We start from the raw sequence: 23,574 nt of genomic DNA, 5'->3' as shown, positions 1-23,574 counted from the left end.
ATCTCGGGAAAAAAACACAAAACCAAGACAATGCAAAACCCAATGCCTCTATTTAGAAGACAATAATACATTTTTAAAATACATTTCACTCTCTAGGTCTAATGGAAATACTCCTCCACAAGAATATTCTTTTAATCAGGGGAAAAATACCTTTGTGATTTTTAAAACAAGTTTCCGCTTGACAAGTAAAATAAGTGTTATGACTTCTCAAAGCCCTACGCCTACCTTAACATGGAGATGTGCTTTTATCCTCAACAGTCAACTGCCAAGTCTGCATTCACATTAAACCAGCTGACAAGCATGACACCAATACCAGTGGAACAAGAACACAATTTCTGAACTCTCCACCATCAAGAACAATGTTGCGCTGTGGTGTGGTTTGAAAAAAACCCAGACCTTAAGGAGAAACGCATCGTAATATGCAGTGGGGTCCTGTTCTGAGTTACAATAGTGAAGAGGTCTATACAGCATCACATCTCAAATCATCAGCCTCCTTTTACCTGGGAACTGGAGGTGGTGAACAACGTTTCACTCAGTGTTTTGGATTAGTTGTACAAATACATTTGTGAAAGGACTGAAGACATGAGTAACACACAGTCAGTGCATACTGGTAGTAAGTAGTGCACAACACTTGACAGAAAAGACAAGCCTAGGCCTACAGCCCAATTGTCCGTTGTTCCAGGGCACACAGGAGCTTGGTGTGTTCCGAGAAGGTCCTTTGCCGCCCACACTCCCAAGGCCATGTGCAAATGTCCCTTGTCTTGTTTCTGTATTGATTCAGACCATTTTATTTTCAACGATACAGTGGTTATGATCATCTATGGTTGTCAGTGCAGGTATAAAGAGAGTGCGGGGTTGGAAAAAGCAGGATCTCAAGCAGTTTTAAAATGTAATTGTAACTTAGCTGGTAAGAAAAGTCTCCTCCCTTCAAGACAGTGCAGCTTCTCTTCCATCTCTATACCACAAAAAGTTACACCTGACACAACTGTTTCTCTGCAGTAGAGAATGCTGGGTAGTGGTAGTTGGTATTAGGTCAGCTCTAATAGTTTATTCTCCAAGCTCATGTGTTAAAGGAAACCTACTAAGATGTCCTGATGAGCGGTGACCTTTCATCTTCAGTACTCTGAAAGGAAAAAAAATCACAACACAGCAAGTTAGATGTGACACATCAGAGGGCTTCCATGATGGGGAAACTGCATGGCTGAGATTCCAAACAAGAAAGGAAAAAGCTCTTGGCTCCTACTCCTAAGTACAATTTCCTGTAAGAGAACCAGTGGTGCACTGTAAAAGTACCAGAGGGTGGGTGGCAGCTTGGGCAGGGACCTCAGGCTCACAGCAGCACCTTACAGATGACAGATGGCCATAACTGCCATGCATGGAGGGGATCACAAGGAGAGCATTAACTAGCGGAATTACTTCTGTTTGCAAGAAAAGCAACAAAGGCACTGTAGAGAAAACATGGAATTTAGGTGTTCCATTCTCATTTTAATCCTTGTACAATGTTCAGGAACATCCAAGAGAGATGATGTGAAGCTATACCTGTAGGGTTGGTCAGGAATGCCTGGGACAGGGGCCTCAGGCAATGGGACAGTTTTGACTCTCTAGTTGAGCCAGCCAGTAACAGGCAAGCTAAAAAGCTCAATGGCAAAAGTCTCTCTTGTAAAGGAACCTGAAGAACCACTTTTAGTTCATGAGAGAATCAAGAATGAAGCCAAGAGAGCCAAAGATCAGCTTCTCAAAGCCACCACTTGAGGCTAGGAGGCTGGAGACCTTGCTGCCAAAGTGCCACCACTGCTGCCACTACCATCACGCTCCCAAGTCCCACTGGACTAAGACAAAGCACATGAACAGGGTGGCTGGGTGCTCTGGAGGTAGGTGTGAGGGTGCTTTCTCACACTGTTAAAAAGTAGTATTTAGGAAATACCATACAAGCACGATCACGATAAGACAACAGCAACTACGAGGAAAAAACAGCCTACTAGAGTACCCAGTCTATTTCTCTAACCAGAGGATCTGTAGTTTGTCTTGTCTGAACCTGACTGCCTTGCCTATAAGGGTAAAATTTTGGCATCAGCTTTCAGCATGACTAAGAACCTTAATGCCAGCACATCACTTTATGACAGGACTTTTCATAAATAGACCTAGAAATCAGTACTGTCTGGAGAAAACCTTCTGCATGCTGCTGTCTGTAAAATTCACCCATTCCTTGGTCATAGATTTGCATTATGATTCTGAAAACTGTTTCTGAGAACATTGTCAGATTGTGTTCTGACAGTGTTCTTCAATACAGTGGACTTCTTGCATCTTATCCACCAGGGTCCTCTAGACAGGCTGATTCTTTCACTGCTGTTGGAAAGGGAATTGGGCACAGGACACATGACCTGCCTTACCACATTCCTCATATTAGCTCCATTCCTTTGCTTTGGCGATTTATTCTGAGTCTATTAGAACTTCCCTTCCCTAGAAAAGTCACGTTAAACAAAAACAACATATAAAAAAGTTTGTGTGCACAAAGACACTGAGCAGGTAAAAAGCAACAGAAAGAAAATCAAATTCAGGCAGATATACAGTAAGCAAGGCCAAATTCAAATGCTGCTTACCTCTTCACTTATTCCTCGGGACCTGCATGCCAGCACGATAAAAACAATCCCAAAAACAATTCCTAGAGCCATGATTACGAATGGGATTCCAATTACAACACTAGCTTCCAGCAGGACGTGCTTGAGTTTGCTAGCAGATGCTTCATCAATCAGAACACTCTGGAAGAGAGAGATGTGAGGAGGTAAAAAAAAGATCGATTTCTGTTCTTCCTTTGTATGAGACTGCTTTACCTAGTCTGTATTTCAAAAGAAAGTCGATTTTTAACTCTCAGTTTAGGCATGGAACAATACAGTCCTGCAATAATGGTGTACATCATTGAAACTGGTCCCCTAGAGTCCTCCTTGAATCCAGTTAATTCAGTGATCCAGCTAAAGCACAGGAGTATTTAAAACAGATGACACAAAAAAGGATGTGTCTTGTGAACTCCAACCTCCTCATCTGAACATCCCTTTTCCTCAGGGGCCTTTGACCCTTTCAAAGACCTTTGAAATTAAAAAGACTGTCTGAGAGTGTTTTGCAGGGCTGAACTTGATGCTATGGTCAACAAGCAGCAGAGGATATTAGTTAAGAAACAGCAACAGCTTCCTACCTATCACTGTGTAAAAGTGATCGACACCATTTTCTTTTCTGGTTAGCTCAAAACCAGTGTTTTTGCCAGCATAAACACAGCACAATGCTGCAATGAAACAACAACAATACTTACCTCATTTATATACATCACTGGGAAAATCAGTGTTCGGATGTTGCCTGTTTCACTGTGTGAGAAAAAAGCAACAATAAAAAAATACTGTTTCACAACTTTTCAACTTGGGGGTTCTGAAGACAGATTATAATCGAACAACGAAGGAGGAAACTGTCCCTAAAAAAACTCTGGGCTGTTCCTTGTGGCTGATTTTCACCTCCCTCCTGGAGTAGAACAATCTCAGTCTCCAAGATGGATAGAGAGTTCTGTTTTGGGAGCAATGGCAAGCAAGGGGCTTGGTTGGGAGGAAAAGGGAAGGATCCATAAGAGGCCTATTAATCACCAACTGAATGGCAGATTTGTGCTGGTCAGCAAGAATGCTAAGCTAAGCTGATGTTGAAGGTTATTTATATTTGCAAAACACAGAAACTATTCTCCAAGGAACATGCTCACAGCAGCAATCCTCCATCCCCCCCAACATTTGGCACACAGAAAATAACAGCTTATGCATCAGTTGTGTTAATGTAACAGTTTCTAGACACTAGAAAATAAGGTGGGGCTGGTCTGAAGAAACATCATTGACTCTTCCAGGAGTATCAGGCAGGTAAGATACTTCTGTTTTATACAGTATGTAGCAAAGCTATGCCAATAAACAGGAGTTCAGAGGATTAGTAGAAAGAATAGCTACCACACAGCCTCAGTGGTAAGTAAATCAGTATGTCAGAAAGACACAAGATGCAGGGAACAGTATTTCTGTACAACTGAGCTGCAATTTGGGGATATGCCACTCAAACAGGAACACCCAGAAAACCAGTCAGAATCTACCTGCAACAAAAAAGACATGGGGTATTTTACCCACACATAACTTGGGATTGTACCCTGTTCCTGTTTGTAGGATTGTACTGACTGCCAAAATTTGAGTACAAAGATTTCTCTTTACCATATCAATGCAGTCACAAGCAAGATCCCTCTACCTGATCAAACTAGCCCTCTCTTGCCTGCTGTTGAGACATAGCACTTGGTCTGTGTTTTGTGCTTGTTGGGGAAAGGCAGGGGCAAGCCTCATGCCTTTCCACTTGGTTTTCATGTGACCACTGCTGAGAAACAATGGTAACTGCAGTATTTATCTCCCGCAAGCTGTGAAGGGTAGAATGTCATGTCCTCGCTGCACTCCATGGTGGCAGACGCTCTCTGTGAGCAAACAAGCCAGTGTGATATATGACTGATGCACCACAAGCACCACCTGGAACTTGTCCATAGCATCTTGCTTTTCTTGAATACTGCTTTTACTCTGCAGATGGAACTGCAAAATCTACTTGGTCTTTGAGAAGAGAGGATACTGCCACTTACAACTGAGATTTGACTGGATTTCTCTCTCTACCACTTGCTGTCTCCAACCAATATTCTATTTGAACACTGCAGACAAATTAATTTTGTGTATCAAATCAGATGCGATATATCCAGCTAGCAGCAGAGAACACTTACAAAAATTCAGGTAATTTTCTGATGTGAACATTGATCTGCATCCTCTTGGCTGCTTTCAGGACGAGCCCTGTCAACTGGGGAATAAAACAAATCAGAGTATCAAAAACTAATAAAAGTGTATGGCCACAGGGATAATGAGCATAAAACACAACACAGTAAGGGCTGCAGTGGGATGCACAGGAATATTTTCTTCATTCAAGCAGCAAAATTTACTCTGGAGAGTGGGTGGGAGGGGGAAGGTACCATTTTGTGGCAGTTATCAAAAAAATGGGTAAGCGGGAGCAGGGTCACGGGAAGAACCTGGCACCAAACCAGATACCAAGCAGCAGCCGCACTAGTAGTCCAATCATTTTCTCATAGTTCCTTAAGTTCCTCCTGCTTTGTCCTCCTGATTCTCTCCCCCATCCTGCTTGGGCTGGGGCTAAACCACAAGTGTAAAAAAACCACAGACCATCACTTCCAAGCTCCTTTTATTTCTGCAATTTCATGCTGAAAATGCCAACAACTCTTTAAACACCCATAAAAGATGTAATCACTACGCTTCTGTATCTCTTCTCTCATGACTCCATGCTATCTAAATTGAGTCCAACATCCATGGAATATTGATTTCCTCTCTTGGTCCACATACCCAATTTTTTCAGCTTGAGCAAAACACAGTCAAGATAATACTCAGATATTTGGGATGACAGGGTGAACCAGAAAAGTAGCCTCACCTGTTTCTAAGAAATATTTTAACCCCTTCATCTCATCATTACCAGTCTGGTGGCATCTCTAATTGCACAACACAAAGGGAAATGTATTTTAATTCTTGCTATCCAGCAAAGTTTGCTCTATACAAGCAAATCCAAGTAGACCAGTTCCACATAAACTAGTACACCTTCCTTGAGGTCAATGTAACAATGTCGATAGACACCACCCAAGAAGGTGACCTAAACCCATGCACTTGGATTCCCTATATAGCCCTTTTAAAAAGGCTGCACTTACAGGATTGATGTCCAGAAATGTCTCGTGGTACTCTTTTTTTGGGTGCATGCCCTCTATGTCTTCTACAAACTTTTGATCTGCTTGGTAGAAATGTGGAGCTGATAGAAATATTGGAGCTCCTAGAATGTGAAAACATAAAAAGTCACCACCTAAACAAGACGAGCAGGATTCAAGAAAGTTTGTTAGAACCTCAAAACTCATCACTGTGCTATTTACACTGAAAGGAAAAGTCCATTCTGGAGCTAAAGAATCAACACTCTTGAATCCCTGTCTTTAGAACAAGCCAGTTCTTCCCTTGTGCAGAATCAGCACAGCTTCATGTCTCATGTCTGGTAACTTCCTTCTGATTCCTTGATTTAAATCATTGCTGGAGCAGACAGGATCTGACAAGAACATCCCCTCAGATTGCTGCTGCATTTTACAACCAAATGATCACTTGCTCGTGGCAGATCTCACTGAGCACAATTGTAACTCTACAGGCCTCACCTAAGTGTCTTCCTATATTTCAGGCAGAAAGAAGCATGCTCCCCACTGACATTCTTCCACTCTGCTTCCACACCCTGGTAACATACCTTGCTTACAGACACTGACGTTGAGAACACCAGTGCCAGGACAGTTTCCTGGTGGCACGCAGAATCCAGCATTGCCTGGGTTAACCGTCGTGTTAGCAAATACCATAGCAGAGGGCACAAAGCGGTAGGTTGGGATGCCTGCAACAGTTCCCGAGCTGTCGTACACCAGGTACAAAGATCTGCAAGGAGGAAAAGCCAGACCCCAATTTATTAAGTTTTGAGCACTTGTCTATGTATCTACTTCAGTCTGCAGTAATCTACAGCCTTCATTTAAGACCATTCCAAAGATCTTAAGTATTAAATTTATTAGGCTTCTGATCAGCAAATGCGCATTCCATCACTCTGCTGCGGCACAGAATAGATAATCCTGTGCCATCTGTGCTGCTGCAGGGACACTAATGCCTGCTTCCAGCATCTCAGGGTCTTACTGTAGTCCCCATGTTGCTATTGCCTCTTGTGTGAGACAGCAATTGTATGTATTACCGAGAAGGACAAGGAAAGGAATACAGAACAAGTTGGCAAGTCCTGAATTCAGCATAACATACATTTGTATTGATTTAAATAGGGAATTTCAGCTCAGTTTGGGTGTTCACAGACAGGGAAAGGGACAAGGGAGGAGACGAGGTGGAACATATGGAAGGAAACACCAAGATTTTCTGCATCTTATTGCATTTCAAACAGCATTATGTCAAGTCATGAATGTCTAAAGAGGACAATCCAGGTTCTCTAAAAAAGCAGGGCACAAAGGAAGACTTTGGAGGAAAGAAGCTTTGGGCAAAGTTGATGTAAATCCTTCCTTTCCTCTCATGACTAGTGTCACAAGGCAATCCGGTCTGTCTTTCCAGTCATCTTCCAGATTTCATTTCATGTTGAAGTAGCACTTCCTTCACTTGATGCAGACTGGCGTTTCTTTAGTGTAAGTCTCTCATCCTTCATACCATGAATGAGTGCAGAACACTCATAGTGTTAAATAAAATCACAGGAGGAAAAGCACCAGCCTAACATGAAATGCCAAGAGGAACGGATGTAAATGCTCTGCTTTAAAGCCTGAGTAACATTTTCTTCTCATTACCTGCAGAAATCAGATGAAAATATATAAATGTTCTCATCTTTGCTAATCAGCGGGTGAAAGGATGTCCCATCTGTCCCATTGATCATGTTACATGTCTCTGTTGTCCACCAGCTCAATGACCTGAAGAAAGCCAAAAAAAGATAGTAAGGTTTAGAATATATTTGAGCAGTGGCTGTGCTTTAGAAAGTTCATCTTTTGGCTTCTTGGTAACACAGGCTGCCCACTGAAGAGGTGCTGGATACCCAGCCTTGGCTCTGGGTACAGAGCAGTAAGAAAGTGTGGTGTCTGGAAACACTGGCTATGTAGATGTGGGAATACTGTCCTGACAGGTGGCTGGGATGGGTGTCCTACAGGAGGGAAGGGAGAGAGGGTCACCTGTGCCAAAGGGCAGTCAGGTGTTCAGAGATGAGTAGTCCCAGCAGTCTGCTTTCTAAAGGCTGGGATGTCTTCCCTTCAGAGTTATATGACACATACCAAAATACTGGGGGGCTAGCCTGAAGCTGCTAAGAGCTATAAAATAACTCTTTTTTGGAGAACAATGCTTATTTTCATCCAAAATATGAAAAGGGACAGATTTTGACAGAGACCACACTGAAAAACTTACTCTTTTCCTTTCCATTCCACAATCCTTGAGAAGTTAAGGTAGTTGATTTCCCCACTTAGGAAAACATATTCTCCGTCATCAGTTCCGTTCATCTGCAAACAGATACATGAGTTTTTAATCACTCTGCTCATTTTGAAACACCCAGCTTGTAACTGAAATGAGGTGGCAGGATTTTAAGCTGTCATCACTTCAAATCCACCTCAGAAGTGATGGACTCCCTGTGAGGTAAGTGCAATTAATTAAATTCCACCTTGATTATCAATGAGGTGGAAGGATCGGGCTAGATTCTTACCCCTCCCAAGTAAAGGAAATGAATAAAAGGCTAATCTAATGTTACCTTTGAAATCTGCCACTGAAAAAAACAACCCTTAGCTGTTTCCCCTTAGGAAAAAGGTCAGGAAATGTTCTAGTAGTTTGCACAAGTGGCCCTGCAAAGCCCATGTTATTCAAGAGAGCACAGGCAATAGCGGAGTGATTTGTCCTTGGGAAGCTTATCCATACCCGATAAAGAGAAGTTACATAAAACACCCACAGCTGTGCTATAGCCAGTGCTTAGATCCAGCCAAACTGAAGAGGGAACACCCTTTTGCTGTCCCTGCAGCCCATCTCCAGCCTTGCCAACTGGCTGGCTGTGACAGCCCAAACTATACAAACCCCAACATTGTTCCCATGTAAAGCATCAGAAAGTCTTGCATGACAGTTACCTTATAAAAGAAACCAAACACTGGATCTATCTCAGGATGCAAAAGATGAATGGTTGACAAGAGCCTGTCTTTGTAGCCCCACAGTAATTCATGGACAGTGTGAACTGTGAACAGGGATTCTTGGTACAGAAGCAGCAGCACCTCTGTGGCAAACTGAAGAGGGGTTGACCTGGTCCACTCCATTGCGGTCTGCCAGGATATCAGAATAAGGGAGAAATGGTCAGATTTCTTGTACAAGTAATACCATCCACATACAAACACAGGCACATTTCAACTTTTTGGCTCCATTATTTCTGCTCATGGCAAGTAAGTGCTGGCTAACAGGTTCTCCAGGTTTTCTCCTATAGGGATGTGCTCTTGCAGGTTCCTCTTCAGCCTGGCACTGTAATACCAGCTCAGTTCCATGTCATTAACTGCCATAGCCTTAAGAACAGATTTTAAGTGAAATGTGCAAAACTGCTTTCTAAACAGCCTGGATTTCACAAGTATTTTACAGCTGAAGACATGCTTTGAATTTCACCCTTAGGAAGTCACAGTTTACGCTTTTAAAAGACAGCAATTTCTCCAAAATGCAAACAATACCCAAATTTATTTCCTTTCTAGTTGCCAAGTGATTCACAAAATGTCTTTAACAAAGCAAAACCAAAAGAAGGGAATATGCCTTGGGCAAACCAAACTTCAGTTCTCCTCACACTACCTGCTACAGTGGATCACAGTAAAAAATCTGAACACGAGATAATCCTTACCACCACTCAAATCCTGGGAGGAACTGTAAATACACTCACTGTCTTATTTGTAACTTGTAGTAAGCTGAGTCCTATCTACTCCTTTATATAGTGCATTTATGTATTCATTCATAAAGTCAGACAAGAAATGAAAAAATGAATGCATTCTGTAATTTAAGTCAATTAAACTAGTACAGGGAGTAAAGGCTTAGTTGCACAACCAACAAATATTTTAGTACAGCCTAATTTCCTTTGGAAGGTAGGACAGCTTTGGATCTGCTTGTTCTCATACTGTTCCTGTATGAGACCCAAAATGATGGTCTGCTTCTGATCACCCAAATAAGACTTTCTTTGCTTACTTTCACCTTATTCTACGGTTTTGCTAACACCTGGAATCCCAACAAGCCTGATCTCTGCTCAGCCCTGCAGTGTGTGTCAGCTTTCAGCACAAAGGTGAGGCACTAACACTACAGAGGTGTATGGTGAAGGAGCAATATAATAAAAAAACGCCACGACAGTCCAACCCAAAACTGAGTGCAGTGTCTGCCCCAGATATAAGCTGCCTCTCTGGTTCTTCAATCACATTTATCTACCACAAAGACAGAGATAGCATGAAGCAACAAGCTGCGAGTTATGAAGTGTGTTAGGATGATTTCCAGGCAGAAATGAAAGAGAACTCACCACTGCAGGAACATTAACTGTTCTAATCAGGTCCACTTCAGGGTCTCCAACTGACTTCTGAGGTTCAAATACATATGTCTTGGGATTCAGAGCAGATACTTTGGTACCATTGTCCAAAAACTGAACGTGCACTCTTGGCCTGTATTCTCTGAAAAACAAAGTGTTTGTTCTCTAATTAAGTTAAACAAGTATGCATAACATTAATTGCAGTTAACTTATGGCTGTTCTACTGCTTTAAGCACTTAAAGGGTGGGAACAGTTCAGTAGGAGTGGATTAATTTTTGCTTCTGCTGCTATCAGCAACAGAACTCCCCTTTGTATCAGTGTAAGCTGAATCAGACCTCTTAGGGCTATTTCAGAAATGTCACCCCACATGTTCATTTCAGCTTGTATTTTGCCTCATCTTTAAAAACCTCCACGGAAAGAGAACAATTTTAACAGTACAGAAGGATTCAGAGGCACTAGATATGGGACTGCCCTTGAAGTAGAATTTGAAAACTAAACTTTGCTTCAGGCAAAATCCACTTTCAGGCAGAGCAAGATGTAGGCTTCATGTAAGTCTCACTAACCTGATCTAAGAACCTACCAGCATCTTACTGCTTGCTTTAAAGTACTTTGCACTAGGACTTCTGGGCTTACATGTAGCATGGGCATATAACAAGCTTCATTTCAGCTCTTTTCCATTAATTTTCAGGCAGGTATCCTTGACACAACAGAAATTCAAATGAATTTTTGCCCTGAACTACTCATGACCTGGGAGGTTATTTCTGTTACTGTCTATGCACCCAGACAAGCATCATAAAACTCAGGATTACTGACAAACAAGTGCAGTTGGCAAGAAACATCAAATGCTGCCTGCTGGCATGATGAGGAAGTCACATCTTAATTACCCTGAAACACAGGTCATAACCATAATTCAATCCATGGCCACTACCATCTTACAAAGAAGAAGCACACAATTCTGCACAACTGGCTGGCTTGGGCTGAAAATGAGCTATACGTGTCCCTTCAGTAAAGGGGAATGGCAGGTTGTCTGCCCATGGCATGAAACCTTTGGTGTACACATGAAGTGAAATGCTTTGCATTTCCCAAGTCTTCATTCACTCAAGAGTTTTTTGACTTTTTCATTGCTTTGCTTCTGATGTAGGTTTTAAGCCCCAAGGTGTGAGAGTGAATTATTCTGTGAGACCCTGTCCTATGATGTTTTTTATTCATTTCAGATATTACATTCTATTCCGGCTGCACTAGATCCATCAATGCAGCTGTATTAATCTGGTTCAGGCTTTCAACTGGAAAGGCCTGGGAAACTGTTCCAACCATTTTCCATCTTTCTTACACAAACAGCAAATCTACCACTCTTCAGCATCTCTACCACCAAAGAACATTTTGGTCTGGCCACACTTCCAGCCTGACTTGGCACAAGCCTCTTGTACAGCAACCTACTTTATATCCAGGGCTTGAACTGAGGGGATGGCAATGGACAGTTGTAAGTGCCTTCCCTAAAATAGGCCAGAGTTAACCTGAGAAGCCTCTCCAAGTGTAAAAGGGTAGGAGAGAAAAACAATACTCTCTGATTAGAGATACAAGTAGGAGGATCTCAGATGTTAAAGACAAAAAGCTGTGTATTTGTGCAAGAGCAGACAATATTGAAGTGTTCTTTCGGCTTGGGCAGATAAGCAGCTTGTACTTTATAATTATTTTATATGCTGCAAATTTAACTTCCAGGATTTTAAAATACAAGCACTACATTGGTATTTTTGTGGGGTTTTGGGGTGTTTTTTTTTTTTGTGTTACAGAATCTAACTCTGTTGTTCCAAACTATGAACCGCAGGAAGAATATGCAGGAAGAGATTTATTTAGCCTTCCCACCTCCTCTCTGTCACTCAGATTTTTTAACTCTGCTTGTCTGAGCCAGTTTACTTCCAGCCTTTCTCCCCAGTACCCTGTTTCATAAGAGCACTGAACCACATACTTCACGTTTAGGGCATTTTAGGTGTTATGCCACATGCTAAACCTAAACGAGGTTTTTAAGGCTTTGCTACACAGGGCCTGTGAGACAAAGTTGGTGTTTATTCTCTGGCTCCAGCATGTGACATTTCTCTCCCTCTCCTCCCACATGCCTCCTCTCTTCCTCCACCCACCGCTGCAGTCTGGTACCGGCAGTGACAGCCAGGCAACGATTAACAAATCTGCTGGAAAAGAGCACTCCGTTTCCTAACTTTCCTCTTCCTTCTATCAAACTGAGCACAGAACAATCAAATCCTGTTTGGACATGTCAAAATCAGGCTAACCAAACAAGCCAGAAGCAACTGAAACACACAGCCTCCCTCCCTCACACTGCAACAAACAATTTAGGGAGAGTCTGCATCACCCAACTGGCTCACAGCCAGCCTGTGGTGTTGCAGAGGAAGGCTTTCCCAGCTAGCCACAAACCAGAAGCTCCAGCTGGGCCTCCCCTTGGGAACAGACCAACCCAGCCAGCTACACCACCAGCCCTGTCCATCCCATCACACTCTCTCATGGATAAGGTGCAGCTTCACAAGTGGGGCTATGCATAACACCCAGGAGACAGCCAGAACTAAGAAAAGGAGAAAAAATTAAGGTAGCTAAGGGGATTGAGTACCAGGCTGCAGAAAAGCATGAGCCTATGCAGTTTCATGTAGCTGTACTACACCTAGAGCTGACCCTATTTATCTTCCTGACAGAGAGAATGCATGGCTGGCTAATTATCAGCATTATACTAGAGATGTGAAGAAAAGATTAGGAACTTGAAAGATTATGTCTTTTCTCCAGCCCTACCAGTTTATCTAAGACGAGGTATTTTGCCATGTAGTTTGCCAAGGCTAAACAGACACAGTACTGAAATAGAGAGGAAATGGGGAAAAAGATTGATGGCAGAGGGTGAAGCAAAGCTGAGGTGTGGGAGGAAAGAAGCAGAAAGGCAAGATATACTGCAGAGGCCAAAGCTACCACAAAGGCTCACCCTTTTATTCTACAGTATTTTTTTCAAACACTAACAACCAGATTCTGATCTTTTTGCAGCTTAGATAAAAACATCTCCTTTTGGCACTGAGCTGGTGCCCAGACTGAATGACTGTGTGGTTTTTGTATCTCTGTAACTTCAAAGACCATACTACCTGCCACAGCACTACTCCTGGTTTACATTGCTGCATGCAGAGCAGAATGAATCTCTAAAGGAAAACTCATTTGTAAGGTGACTTTAAAATCCCTCTACATGCAGCAGATTGTTTTCTGTGCAGCCGTATCACACAGAAGGAAAGTTCAAGAGGCCAGATAAAGTTCCAACACTGCACATAGCTGTAGTAATTCTATCAGTCTGTACAAATGGTAGATATGTCTGAATCCAAGTTGGTTTTACAGTGGGGGTTGGCTGAGGAAGATCCTTAAGATCCTTATAGTACCACTCTCTAACTGGTTTTCTGGCCACATTTTACCAATGCAAATTGTGCAACTTCAGCTGAGTGAACACATGAATCATCTTCTCCCCAGACTCTCAAACCTGACACAACTGTTCTTTCCTCAAAGAAGACACTCTACTAGGATGAAAACAACTTCCTCTGTGTCCAGCAGCTGACGAACAGCAGCACACAAGCAAAATCTTGCCCAACATCTGACAAAACTCTCTGTCTTAATCCAAAACTGATCTCAGGTACTCCAAATGTCAGTCTAGTTGTGCTGTCTGGGTGGTGTATGATGATGCTCCCTTGAATGTGAGTAATCACACATTAATAGCTAGGTTTTCCTCCTAGAACTGGATCCCAAGCACTCTGGATCCCACTTTCTTGCTTCCTCACAGACAACAGGTTTAGCGCGATGTGAAAACAGTGAAATAATGATCCTACCGGTAGGTGTATGGCCCTATTTCCTCTACAAGAGGAGTATCGCCTTGAAGCACTTCCAAAGGATTTGTCACATTAAAGAAGTAGAACTGCATGTAGACTGGTGGAGGAGGATCCTCCCAGGCTTCAAAGGTTTCCGTGCCATTTTTCAATACTGTTCCCTAAAACAAGAGGAAGACACATTAGCTGTTAATGACAGATGCTGTAAGATATTTCTGGAAAGAAGGAATTCTATGCCCTTAGAATAAGCACAGGCAATAGAATTTGAGACTCCAATTCTACAATGCTTATAAATAAGTTTTTGAAGCATCTCACTAAATATCAACAAGATCAGACACACGCTACAGGCTCACAGGCTAGAGGCATACCTTTATCGGCTTTGTTGTTCTACTTCTTTCCACAAACACTTCTGCCTGACATTTTTCAGAATGAAGACTTACCAGCTATTACACAGGGATCCTGTGCCAGCAAAACCCTAACCTGGTATAAGATACCATAAACAGTTACTTTCCTGCAGCAATGAGAGCACATGCAACTCCAGACCCATGGACTCTCAGTCTATTTTGTAACCAATTAAACACGGACCTACAAAAGACCAGCTATAAATGGTTATTTTATGAGAGAAGCACTTAAGTAATGAATCAGTAATTTCTTTACCTACCAGCATAAACATATTATAAGGAAAGTCACAACCACAACCTCTAGGTAGCTGCAACAGAAATACATAATATAGGTCTCAACCCCTTGTTTTATTACCATTACATTTTAGTTAAAATTCACCCCCAACTACAAAAGTATCACCACCAAAATCAAGGCTTTTCATATAGTTACAACACTGGTTCTGCCACTGTGGTAGTAGTACAGAAATCTGGCTTGCAGAGTGGAATTTTCAGAAATAAGCACAAACAAAACTACATCTTTGAAAACCTTATCACCTGTAGGCAGAAGGGAAGGGGGTATAATTTGCAATTAAATGGGTCTCGTCAACACGTGCTCTTTTTATTCTTTTGAGAAAACAAGTCAAATACTGTAAATGCAAGCTGAAAAGCAGGCCAGACTGGACAACTGCCATTCTTTGGTTACTGTTTACGGGGCCTTCACTCACTTCATCAGCCACAGTTGCCTCAGGACTCATTCCTGGGCTTCCCATTTAAGGAGCTATTTTCTCTCCATGTAGTTTTTCATTTTGGAGGACTAGATAAAGAGAAGACTGTTTCAAAGACAAATTTATTGGCAGGAGCTTGGAATGGCAGCAGTATCACTGAATGGCAGTGAAAGCCAACCCAGCTGGTAGTACTTCCCAGTTGCAGACTGCTTCCCATGGGGAATTTCAAGCCACATATTCTGTGCACACCATGAAAAATAACTTATTTTAGACATGCCTCAGGAGCTTTCAGCATTTCTTTGGAACTACAAGCACCTCATATATACCATTTCCTACATAGCCCAATGCTTTTGATCCTGTGTACTTGTGACTGTGACAAGGAGGCTCATCTCTGTATTCAGACAGAGCTCTCCTAAAGTTGGTTTGTAGGATCAGGAATAGGAAACCTCCCCAGATCAGATGTAGTGTTTCCATGGTTCCACCCTAAACAGCTGGGAGCAAGATAGCAATGTATTTAAGATACCTCCAGATGACCATGATAGCTTTTCTCCATATGCAAATAACCACATTCCAAAGTCAATTTATTTCCAAAGTGGTGACGTAGTGAACTACGGATGTCTGCTCCCTTCCTAAGTTGTACAAAGCTCATGTGTGAGAGCACATGCATGAAACACCACGAGTGTTCACGAGCTTGACACTGATAAACAGAGTCACTATTGCCTGTCCTGACCTTAACCATCTATATCTAAGGATTTGAACTGTTCCCTAACAACTAATGTGCAATGTTTAAAAAACGAGTGCACCCTGGTCATATTCATTCCAGTTTTAGGCTCAAATCGATCCCTTATGATGGTGAGATCACCTTTATAGTGTTCAGGGAGGCCATGGCCCCCTTCCCCCCTCTCCTGAGCTAGACTGAACACAAGAAGCTCCTCAACTCAATGTATCAATGCTAAATGTAAGGTGGGGTTCTATCATGCTCTCTCTATATACATGTATGCATCAGATTACATGCAATAAGCATTAATAAGAAGGAAATGTAAGAGCCTTTATCTGGCAGGTCAGTTTAAACACACGCTTTTGAGATTTTGCAGTCACAAGTGATCCCTTGGGAGATGGGCTACGGAGCAAAGGGGTAGTGAAACAAAGTCATCTGGTGACTTGTTTCCTGGATCTGTCTGGCACCATTTGGATCTCCCACAGAAATGACATGTCTATTTATAGCTCTGTACAGTGACAGTTCCAGTTATAAACCCAGATTCACAAACCTCTGAGCTGGAGTCAGGCAGACCCTGTGAAACGCTCAAATAATGAAATATGGTAAGCTCTTTTCTTCAGTTTTTCACAAAATGTTACCCAGTAGCTCTGTCACGTGGTATTACACAGCCTAGAGCTGAGAGAAAAACATAAGCACATATTTTTGAGCAAAACATATGTCCATGTCCCTCAGCTGGTGGCATCCAGGGTTAGTTCTGCTGCCTTTCCTCCACACCAGAGCAGGGTCTGGTGTTACACCAGTGGGTTTTTTCATCAGAGCTTGTGTTCACTACTAGGGTGGGCAGGCTGCAAGATACTGGAACACAGCACTGCTTTTTAATCCAAACTATGTAAAAGACACAGCTCTGCTGTTGTTACTGCTGCTGTACTGTAAGGCCAGAGAATCAGATTTCTCCCCTTATGCATTTATACACAAGTGTCCTGGGTTCAGCAGTAGCAGCCATTTTTCTCCTTCTTAGCCGGTGCAGTGCTGTGTTTTTGACTTTCAGCCTGGGAAAAACGCTGATAACACCGATGTTTTTAGCTGTTGATCAGTAATGTTTACTCTGATCAAGGACTTTCTGAGTCTCATGCTCTGCCAGGGAGGAGGGGAAGCCGGGAGGAAGCAGAGACAGGACACCTGACCCAAACTAACCAAAGGGGTATTCCATACCACAGCATGTCATGCCCAGTATATAAACTGGGGGCAATTACCCAGAAGGGCTAGATCGCTGCTCAGGTTGGGCTGGGTATTGGTCGGCGGGTGGTGAGCAGTTGTATTCTCTTCCCTTGTTACTTGCCCTTATCATTATTATTATTGGTGGTACCAGTAGTGATTTGCGTTATACCTTAGTTACTGGGCTGTTCTTATGTCAACCTGTGGGAGTTGCATTCTTTCGATTCTCCTCCCCATTCCTCAGGGAGCAGGGGGAGGAAGGCGGGACAGAGTAAGCGAGTGGCTGCGTGGTTCTGGGTTGCTGTCTGGGCTTACACCACAACAGCAAGAAAAAGACAAAGTATTCAGAAGCCTCAACTCAGACCCTAGTCCAGCAGGGAGTAGCGTAGAGGCCTCAGAGAGATACAACACAAGCACACATACAACACAGGGTGTACCTACTGCAAGATCACAGGTTAAAACCAGTGGACAATTATCATCTACTGTCTACATTCAGAAGCAGAGCAGAGGTTCTCCTTTCCAAGTGGAGTCCACACTCACTTCAAGTGTGCCAAAGCATCCTTCCTACTCACTTTATTTATCATGCCAGTCCTGATTTTGCAGCTTATTTGCTGGTGTTTTCCTTGTCTTGACCATGCTTCACACAAAGGAAATAAAAAGCAAGCTTCCCTTACACAAAGTTACTGTTAGTGATGGGTGGGTGGGAAATGGTGCTGAACATTTTTGGAACTTACACAGAAAGGAGCATCTCAACTGATCCTTCATAAAAGCCTCTACTTAACTGTGCTAGGAGCTCTAGTATTTCAAAATTGACAAGAACAGCAAAAAATGATAAATACAGAAACTAAATCAAGGGATGAGGTATCTTCCCTGTCCTTTTGGGTCCTAAATGCTCCAGAAATTCCAGCTCCAGAGATGGCTGGCAGCCAATGTCCAGTGACATTTCAAGGGTTTAGAAGACTTAAGTGTTTTCTAAAATAATCAGGGTGAGGTATATGGCATAAAGAATCATAGAATCACAGTCTGGTTTGGGTTGGAAGGGAGCTTAAAGCTCATCCAGTTCCAACCCCCTGCCACGGGCAGGGACACCTTCCACTAGACCAGGTTGCTCCAAGCCGCATCCAATCTGGCCTTGAACGCTGCCAGGGATGGGGCAGCCACAGCTGCTCTGGGCAACCTGTCCCAGGGCCTCACCTGAGGTAGAGGACTGATTGCCCAGGTTTGGAATTAGGTGTACAAATCAAAGGTCTTTATATTCATAAGCTGCAAGCTTATGGCAATAAAATACCATCATCAATACAATCATGTAACCAACAGAGAGCACAAGGCAAGCACTGGTAGGAGCTAGGAAGGACTTTCTCCTGTGGACAGCTACTCTTGTTCATTACAGGGTTTTTCCTGTTATTTGCTGGTTTTTCAGGTGTCAGCCCCTGACAATGAACAGATACTGATAAGTTGAACATCTGAGTGGCATGGCACCCTAGTTCACAAAAAGCCAGCAAGACTGGCAAACAAGACAGAGGATAAGTTGACAATATCTGAATGCCTTCTGTGAAAGGTGCTCCCACTGTCCTTGTCATGACACATCTCCCTGATGATTTTCAAGGAAGTGTGACGTCAGGCTGGATTCCCCACTCTTCCCACACCCTCTCTGTACTAAGGCACCCTGCCTTTGTTTGGAAAGGATGCACCACAGAAACCCCCCGCTGAAAGCTAACCAATCCTCAGTTTTTCACAGGTCCTGGGTTTGGACACAGGCGTGCTTCAGCTGCTCCAAAACTCGACTGCAAGTCAGCTCTGTTTCAGGACTGCTGAGAAGCTCTCAAAGGAGCATGGTGCTGGAGCATGTCCAAAGAAGAGCAATGAATCTGGAGAGGGTTTAAAAACAAAGTCCTGTGAGGAGCAGCTGAGGAAACTGGGGTTGTTCAGTCTGGAGAAAAGGAGGCTCAGGGGAGATACTAATGCTCTCTACAACTACCTGAAAAGAGGATGGAGCGAGGTGTGAGTCAGTCTTCTCCCAGGTTACGAGTGATAAGACAAGAGGAAACGGCCTCAAGCTGCGCCAGGGGAGGTTTAGGCTGGATATTAGGAAAAGTTTCTTCACCAAAAGGGTTGTCAAACACTGGAACAGGCTACCTGGGGAAGTGTTGGAGTCCCTATCCCTGGGGGTATTTGGAAGATGTATAGATGTGGCATTTAGGGACATGATATAGTGCTGGACTTGGCAATGATGGGTTTATGGATGGACTTGATGACCTTAAAGGTCTTTTCCAACCTAGATGATTCTATGAACTACCTGTCATAAGGACAATCTCCTGTCCTTGCTGCACATCCTCCAGTGACAGAATGGTTGAGGCTAGGAAGGGCCAGAGCACAGAGATAATGTGTCATGTCCCATGCTCTGCCCTGCAGAGAGCTGGAAAAGCCCAAGTCTTGCCACATTTCAAAGGCAAATAGTTGTCTATTTGCACAAAGCTGCACACATGGTTACACAAGAGACAGCAGCTTTCTAGACTACACATGAATGAGGAAAAGTTCATGTGAGATAAAGCCCATGTGGAAAGCAGCTGAATCAGCAGAGTAACTGGGAGCACGCTGCTTTGGGGCTGAGATCTGCATGCTGCAGTTTGGGTGTGTGGCTCCCACAGAAGTCCAAGAGGGAAGCAGTGGCTGACACAGGGTACAGGACACTGGATTCTGTACAATCCAGATGTACACCAGCATGAGCTGAAGAGTGGTAAGCAGGGAAAGACTGAGCTCTGGAAACTTTATCCTGCATTACTGAAAGCTCTGCTGAGTGAATACCAACTTACTCTTACATAATGAACCATTAAGGGTAAGGAGCATGTGGCTAAGAGGTAATACGCATAAGGAGGATCACGCCTAATTCCTGACAGCTCTACACGCTCTCATCAAACCATGTTTTTATACCCCACTGCTCTTTGATAAGAGCATGAAACAGACTTGAAACCAGGAGTCCTACTGTGATGCAGAAGATGGCGGGGTCCTTTCCAAAGACCTCTGATACGGGATATGAGTCTGTACATCTTTGCAAAGCTGCACTGCTTTGCATGAAACTTTGCATACATGAACATGCACACCACCCCATACCTGGCTTTCAGACTGCCCTAGAAAAGGTACAGGGTGATGATCAGATGACTTCAGAATAAGTCAGGATAACTCGCCACCCTCTTCTACAAGGGTGGTGAGGCCCTGGCACAGGTTGCCCAGAGAAGCCATGGCTGCCCCATCCCTGGCAGTGTTCAAGGCCAGGTTGGATTGGGCTTGGGGCAACCTGGTCTAGTGGAAGGTGTCCCTGCCAGTGGCAGGGCATTGGAACTGGGTGAGCTTTAAGGTTCCTTCCAACCCAAACCAATCTGTGATTCTATGATAAACCATCCACTGCCCCTGCTACATTCCAGCAAAGCAGAAACATGTGCCTGAGAACAAACACTATAGGAACAGCTGTATGAGCAGCTCTTGAAAAGCAGCTGACACACTGCCAGGCTGCACGACAGCTTAACCTATGGTAGCCTCTTTTTTTTTGCTATCCCCCAAAGTTCACAAGCACACTCATCAACTTGCTCTACCATGACTGGCAACCTGAAAATGCACTTACTAAACCCAGCTGATTTAAGGTAAGACAAAACAGCTCCTATGTTAGGAAGTGCTCCCTATCAGTACCCCAAAAGGCATTAACTAACATGGCTGACTCTTCTCACTAGATCACTGGATGAATGCAAAGAGCCAGTATGAGAGAAGAACAAAAGCTTGGGCAGACCACAAACACTGAAGGGCTCTGCATTCATAACCAGGCTAGGCTGGGTGTCCCCAAAATGTCCTGCAAGCACCCTGTAACAACAGGGTGAAATGCTTCACTGTCATCACCTAGCCTGGGCTACTACCACATGTTTCAGCACATAGCACCCCTGGCTGTGCTCCAGAGGCAGCAGCAAATGAAGCAGCAGAACAAGCTACTATAAGAAAGCTGCAAGAAATCTATGACAGGGATGCTAAAACGGGGGGGGGGGGGGGGGGGGGGGGAAGGAAGGGGTGTGTGCTTTTGGTGTCCCCTGCTCACTCCATGTGCTACTGCTCTGGAGAAGCCTTCTCACTGCAGCTGCTTCTTCACAGCCAATAAAATCGCTTCAGGGGAACTGATTTTTCTCCCGTTCACTCAGTTTTCACGCAGCCCAGGCCCAGTGCAGCCTCAGATCCATCCTGAGCCCCAGCCCAGCTGGCTGATGCAGGGCAGGAGAGGGCTCACTGCCCAGGGATGCTCCTGCCCTCCCCCAGCCACAGCTGGTGCAAGGAGGGAGCTGTACCACGCCACCCGCCAGCCCCTTCTTCCCTCCCTCCATCCTCTTCCAGGATTATTTTGAGAGGGAATAACCCAGTCGGAAGAGACTGGGGTGGGAATCGGGCCGTGCTCTCACCTGCTTCACCTGCAGGTCCACCACAGTCTGGAAGACGTGTGCTACCAGCAAGGAGATGCTGGCGATGAGCAGCGTCATGGCCAGGACCCCCACGGTGACGAGGCACAGCGACTTCATGGCTGCAGCCGAGGACAGACACAGGCACCGCCACCGTCTCCGCCGCAGCCGCCAGGCCCCGGGCCGGGCGCAGGGGCGGGAGCCCGCCTCGCTCCGCCCCGACCGCCGACGGGCCGGGAGGAGCCGCCGGTGCCACCCGCCCCGCAAGGGCGGGAGGTGCCGGTGCCCGTCGGGAGCGAGGGGCAGAGCAGCAGCAGTAGCTCTGCTGCGGGGAGGTTTGTGACCCGGGTCTGGGCGGGCTGCGCTGGGGGCACCAGGCTGCTCGCTGTGCCCTGCTTACCAGGAGAGGGGGAAATAGCTCCCAAATCATGCGTGTTTGTTCCTGCTTGGAAGACGAGCTCCCGCTGGCACAGCTGAAATTTCGCTGTCTGCTGTGGATGGATCTGCTAGGGTGCATCTCCCGATGCATCTTTTAAAGATTTTCTGGAAAACAAGGAGAAGAACAGCTATTCTTCAGCAAGATCGTAGAATCATGAAATGGTTTGGGTTGGAAGGGACCTTCAAGCGCATCCAACTTCAACCCCCTGCCATGGGCATCTTCCACTAGACCAGGTGGCCCCAAGATCCATCCAACCTGGCCTTGAACACTGCCAGGGATGGGGCATTTGGGTTAGGGAAAAGCCTAAAATGGGGTGTTAGGTTTAAGAATTAGATTAGGGAAAAACTCGTAGGGAACAAGAAGTGTCTCTAGAATGACTTCAGCTTCACAGGGATCAGACTCTTCCATAATTTGGTAACAGTTCAGCTTCTACCAACACAGTTCAGTTCACCTCAGCCTTCATACTGCACAGCAGGAAGGGAAGCCTCTGAGACAGAGGGCTCCTGTCCCATAACCATCATCAAGCTGCCAGCATTTCCTAAGTCCTGAGTCAGTTCCCTCTTCTCTTGCTTTTCCAAACCATGAGGCTGGCAGTTTGCCATCCCCAGCCTGTTCCTAATAATGCCTTCCCTAGAAGGGAGCAAGCAGACCATCAAGTGGATATCCTGCTAAGATGGACTGAAGCATTTTGCTTCGTAAATACTACTTCCTGTAATTGTAATTGCAGAAACAGTGTTATGTTACTCTGCTCCTTTTGCTTGTGAAAGGTGATGAGGTCACATTTCATAGTTTGGAAAATTGGAAATTTTTGTGGTTCCACCCATGCAGTAAAAAGAGAAAAAAGAAAAAAGGAAAGGAGAATACTGTTCTGGCAGTTTGTTTTCCTGCAGAGTCCCACTCTGGTGTTCTCAGCTCTGTTTCATCACCAGCTCTCCAAAAGCAAACAACACAGTAAATAATTACAGTCTGGTTTTGAAGGCTAATTTAATGACAGCAGTAGAATTCTCTCCCTGGAAAAAATCTCCCACGAGATCTCTCTCTCTGAAACTATAAACCTTCCCCAACACTGTAAAATACTGGCCTTTGGTGGCGACCAGCTGTAAGGACAATTCTTACAAGCAGATGCCTCCTCCTGCAGCACATTAAACCTATTTTCTATGGCTGCTAAAGCAGTGGAAGGGAGACCTCCTTTGTACTCCTATGTAAGAAAGAAGCTGACCAGGTCTTGTGTCTCTAAATGAGAGATAAACACAGAAGAACAAGCACAGACAGAAATTCGCTATTTCTGCAAAGCCATTTTTATCTTAACTACTTTTCACAGCCAGGAAGCATTTTTATTAATGATGTTAAGGAACACGCTGGTTTATGTGAGCACTGAAATAATGGAAAATCCAAAGAAAGGCAGGAATATTAAGGAATTCCAGCATTCTGAGATATCTTAAATGGGAGATACACGGTTTTCTTTCAAAGGCTAAATTTGGTTTGCTACTGCAAAAGGATTCTTGCAGCCCACAGGACCACTGAAATTCTTTTAGCTGAACCCTGGCATGAATATTTATGAATATTTACAGATCAAGTGGTGATTTCTTGAATTTTGGGTTTTGCTTTATTCAGTGGGGTTTTTGTTTGGGGTTTTTCTTGTTTTTTTTCATAGAAAACTACCCCTGTGATGCACAGAACACCATCATTTCTCC

General features: G+C 44.1%; 1 protein-coding gene across 2 annotated transcripts; it reads right to left on the bottom strand.

Annotated features, from left to right (window-relative positions):
* Positions 1 to 26: 26 nt before the first annotated feature.
* On the bottom strand, positions 27 to 21,665 carry SCARB2 (scavenger receptor class B member 2). Of its 2 annotated transcripts, none has more exons than XM_065686825.1 (12): positions 21,445 to 21,661; positions 13,974 to 14,131; positions 10,111 to 10,258; positions 8,705 to 8,893; positions 8,001 to 8,092; positions 7,397 to 7,516; positions 6,325 to 6,503; positions 5,753 to 5,871; positions 4,769 to 4,842; positions 3,305 to 3,356; positions 2,601 to 2,759; positions 27 to 1,123 (listed from the first exon to the last, which is right to left on the bottom strand). In XM_065686825.1, exons 1-12 carry the CDS (start codon positions 21,559 to 21,561, stop codon positions 1,082 to 1,084), a joined length of 1,449 nt encoding a protein of 482 aa, XP_065542897.1. In that variant the 5' UTR covers positions 21,562 to 21,661; the 3' UTR covers positions 27 to 1,081. The 2 variants fall into 2 exon arrangements, with proteins under 2 accessions (XP_065542897.1, XP_065542905.1); XM_065686833.1 differs by lacking the exon at positions 27 to 1,123 and adding an exon at positions 2,337 to 2,460 and having other exon boundaries at positions 21,445 to 21,665.
* Between the last annotated feature and the right edge of the window lie 1,909 nt (positions 21,666 to 23,574).

This window comes from Lathamus discolor, chromosome 1 (assembly GCF_037157495.1).
Source record: "Lathamus discolor isolate bLatDis1 chromosome 1, bLatDis1.hap1, whole genome shotgun sequence".
NCBI classification, from domain to species: domain Eukaryota; kingdom Metazoa; phylum Chordata; class Aves; order Psittaciformes; family Psittacidae; genus Lathamus; species Lathamus discolor.
Note: the sequence above shows the minus strand (reverse complement) of the source record. Positions and strands in the feature narration are given on the sequence as shown.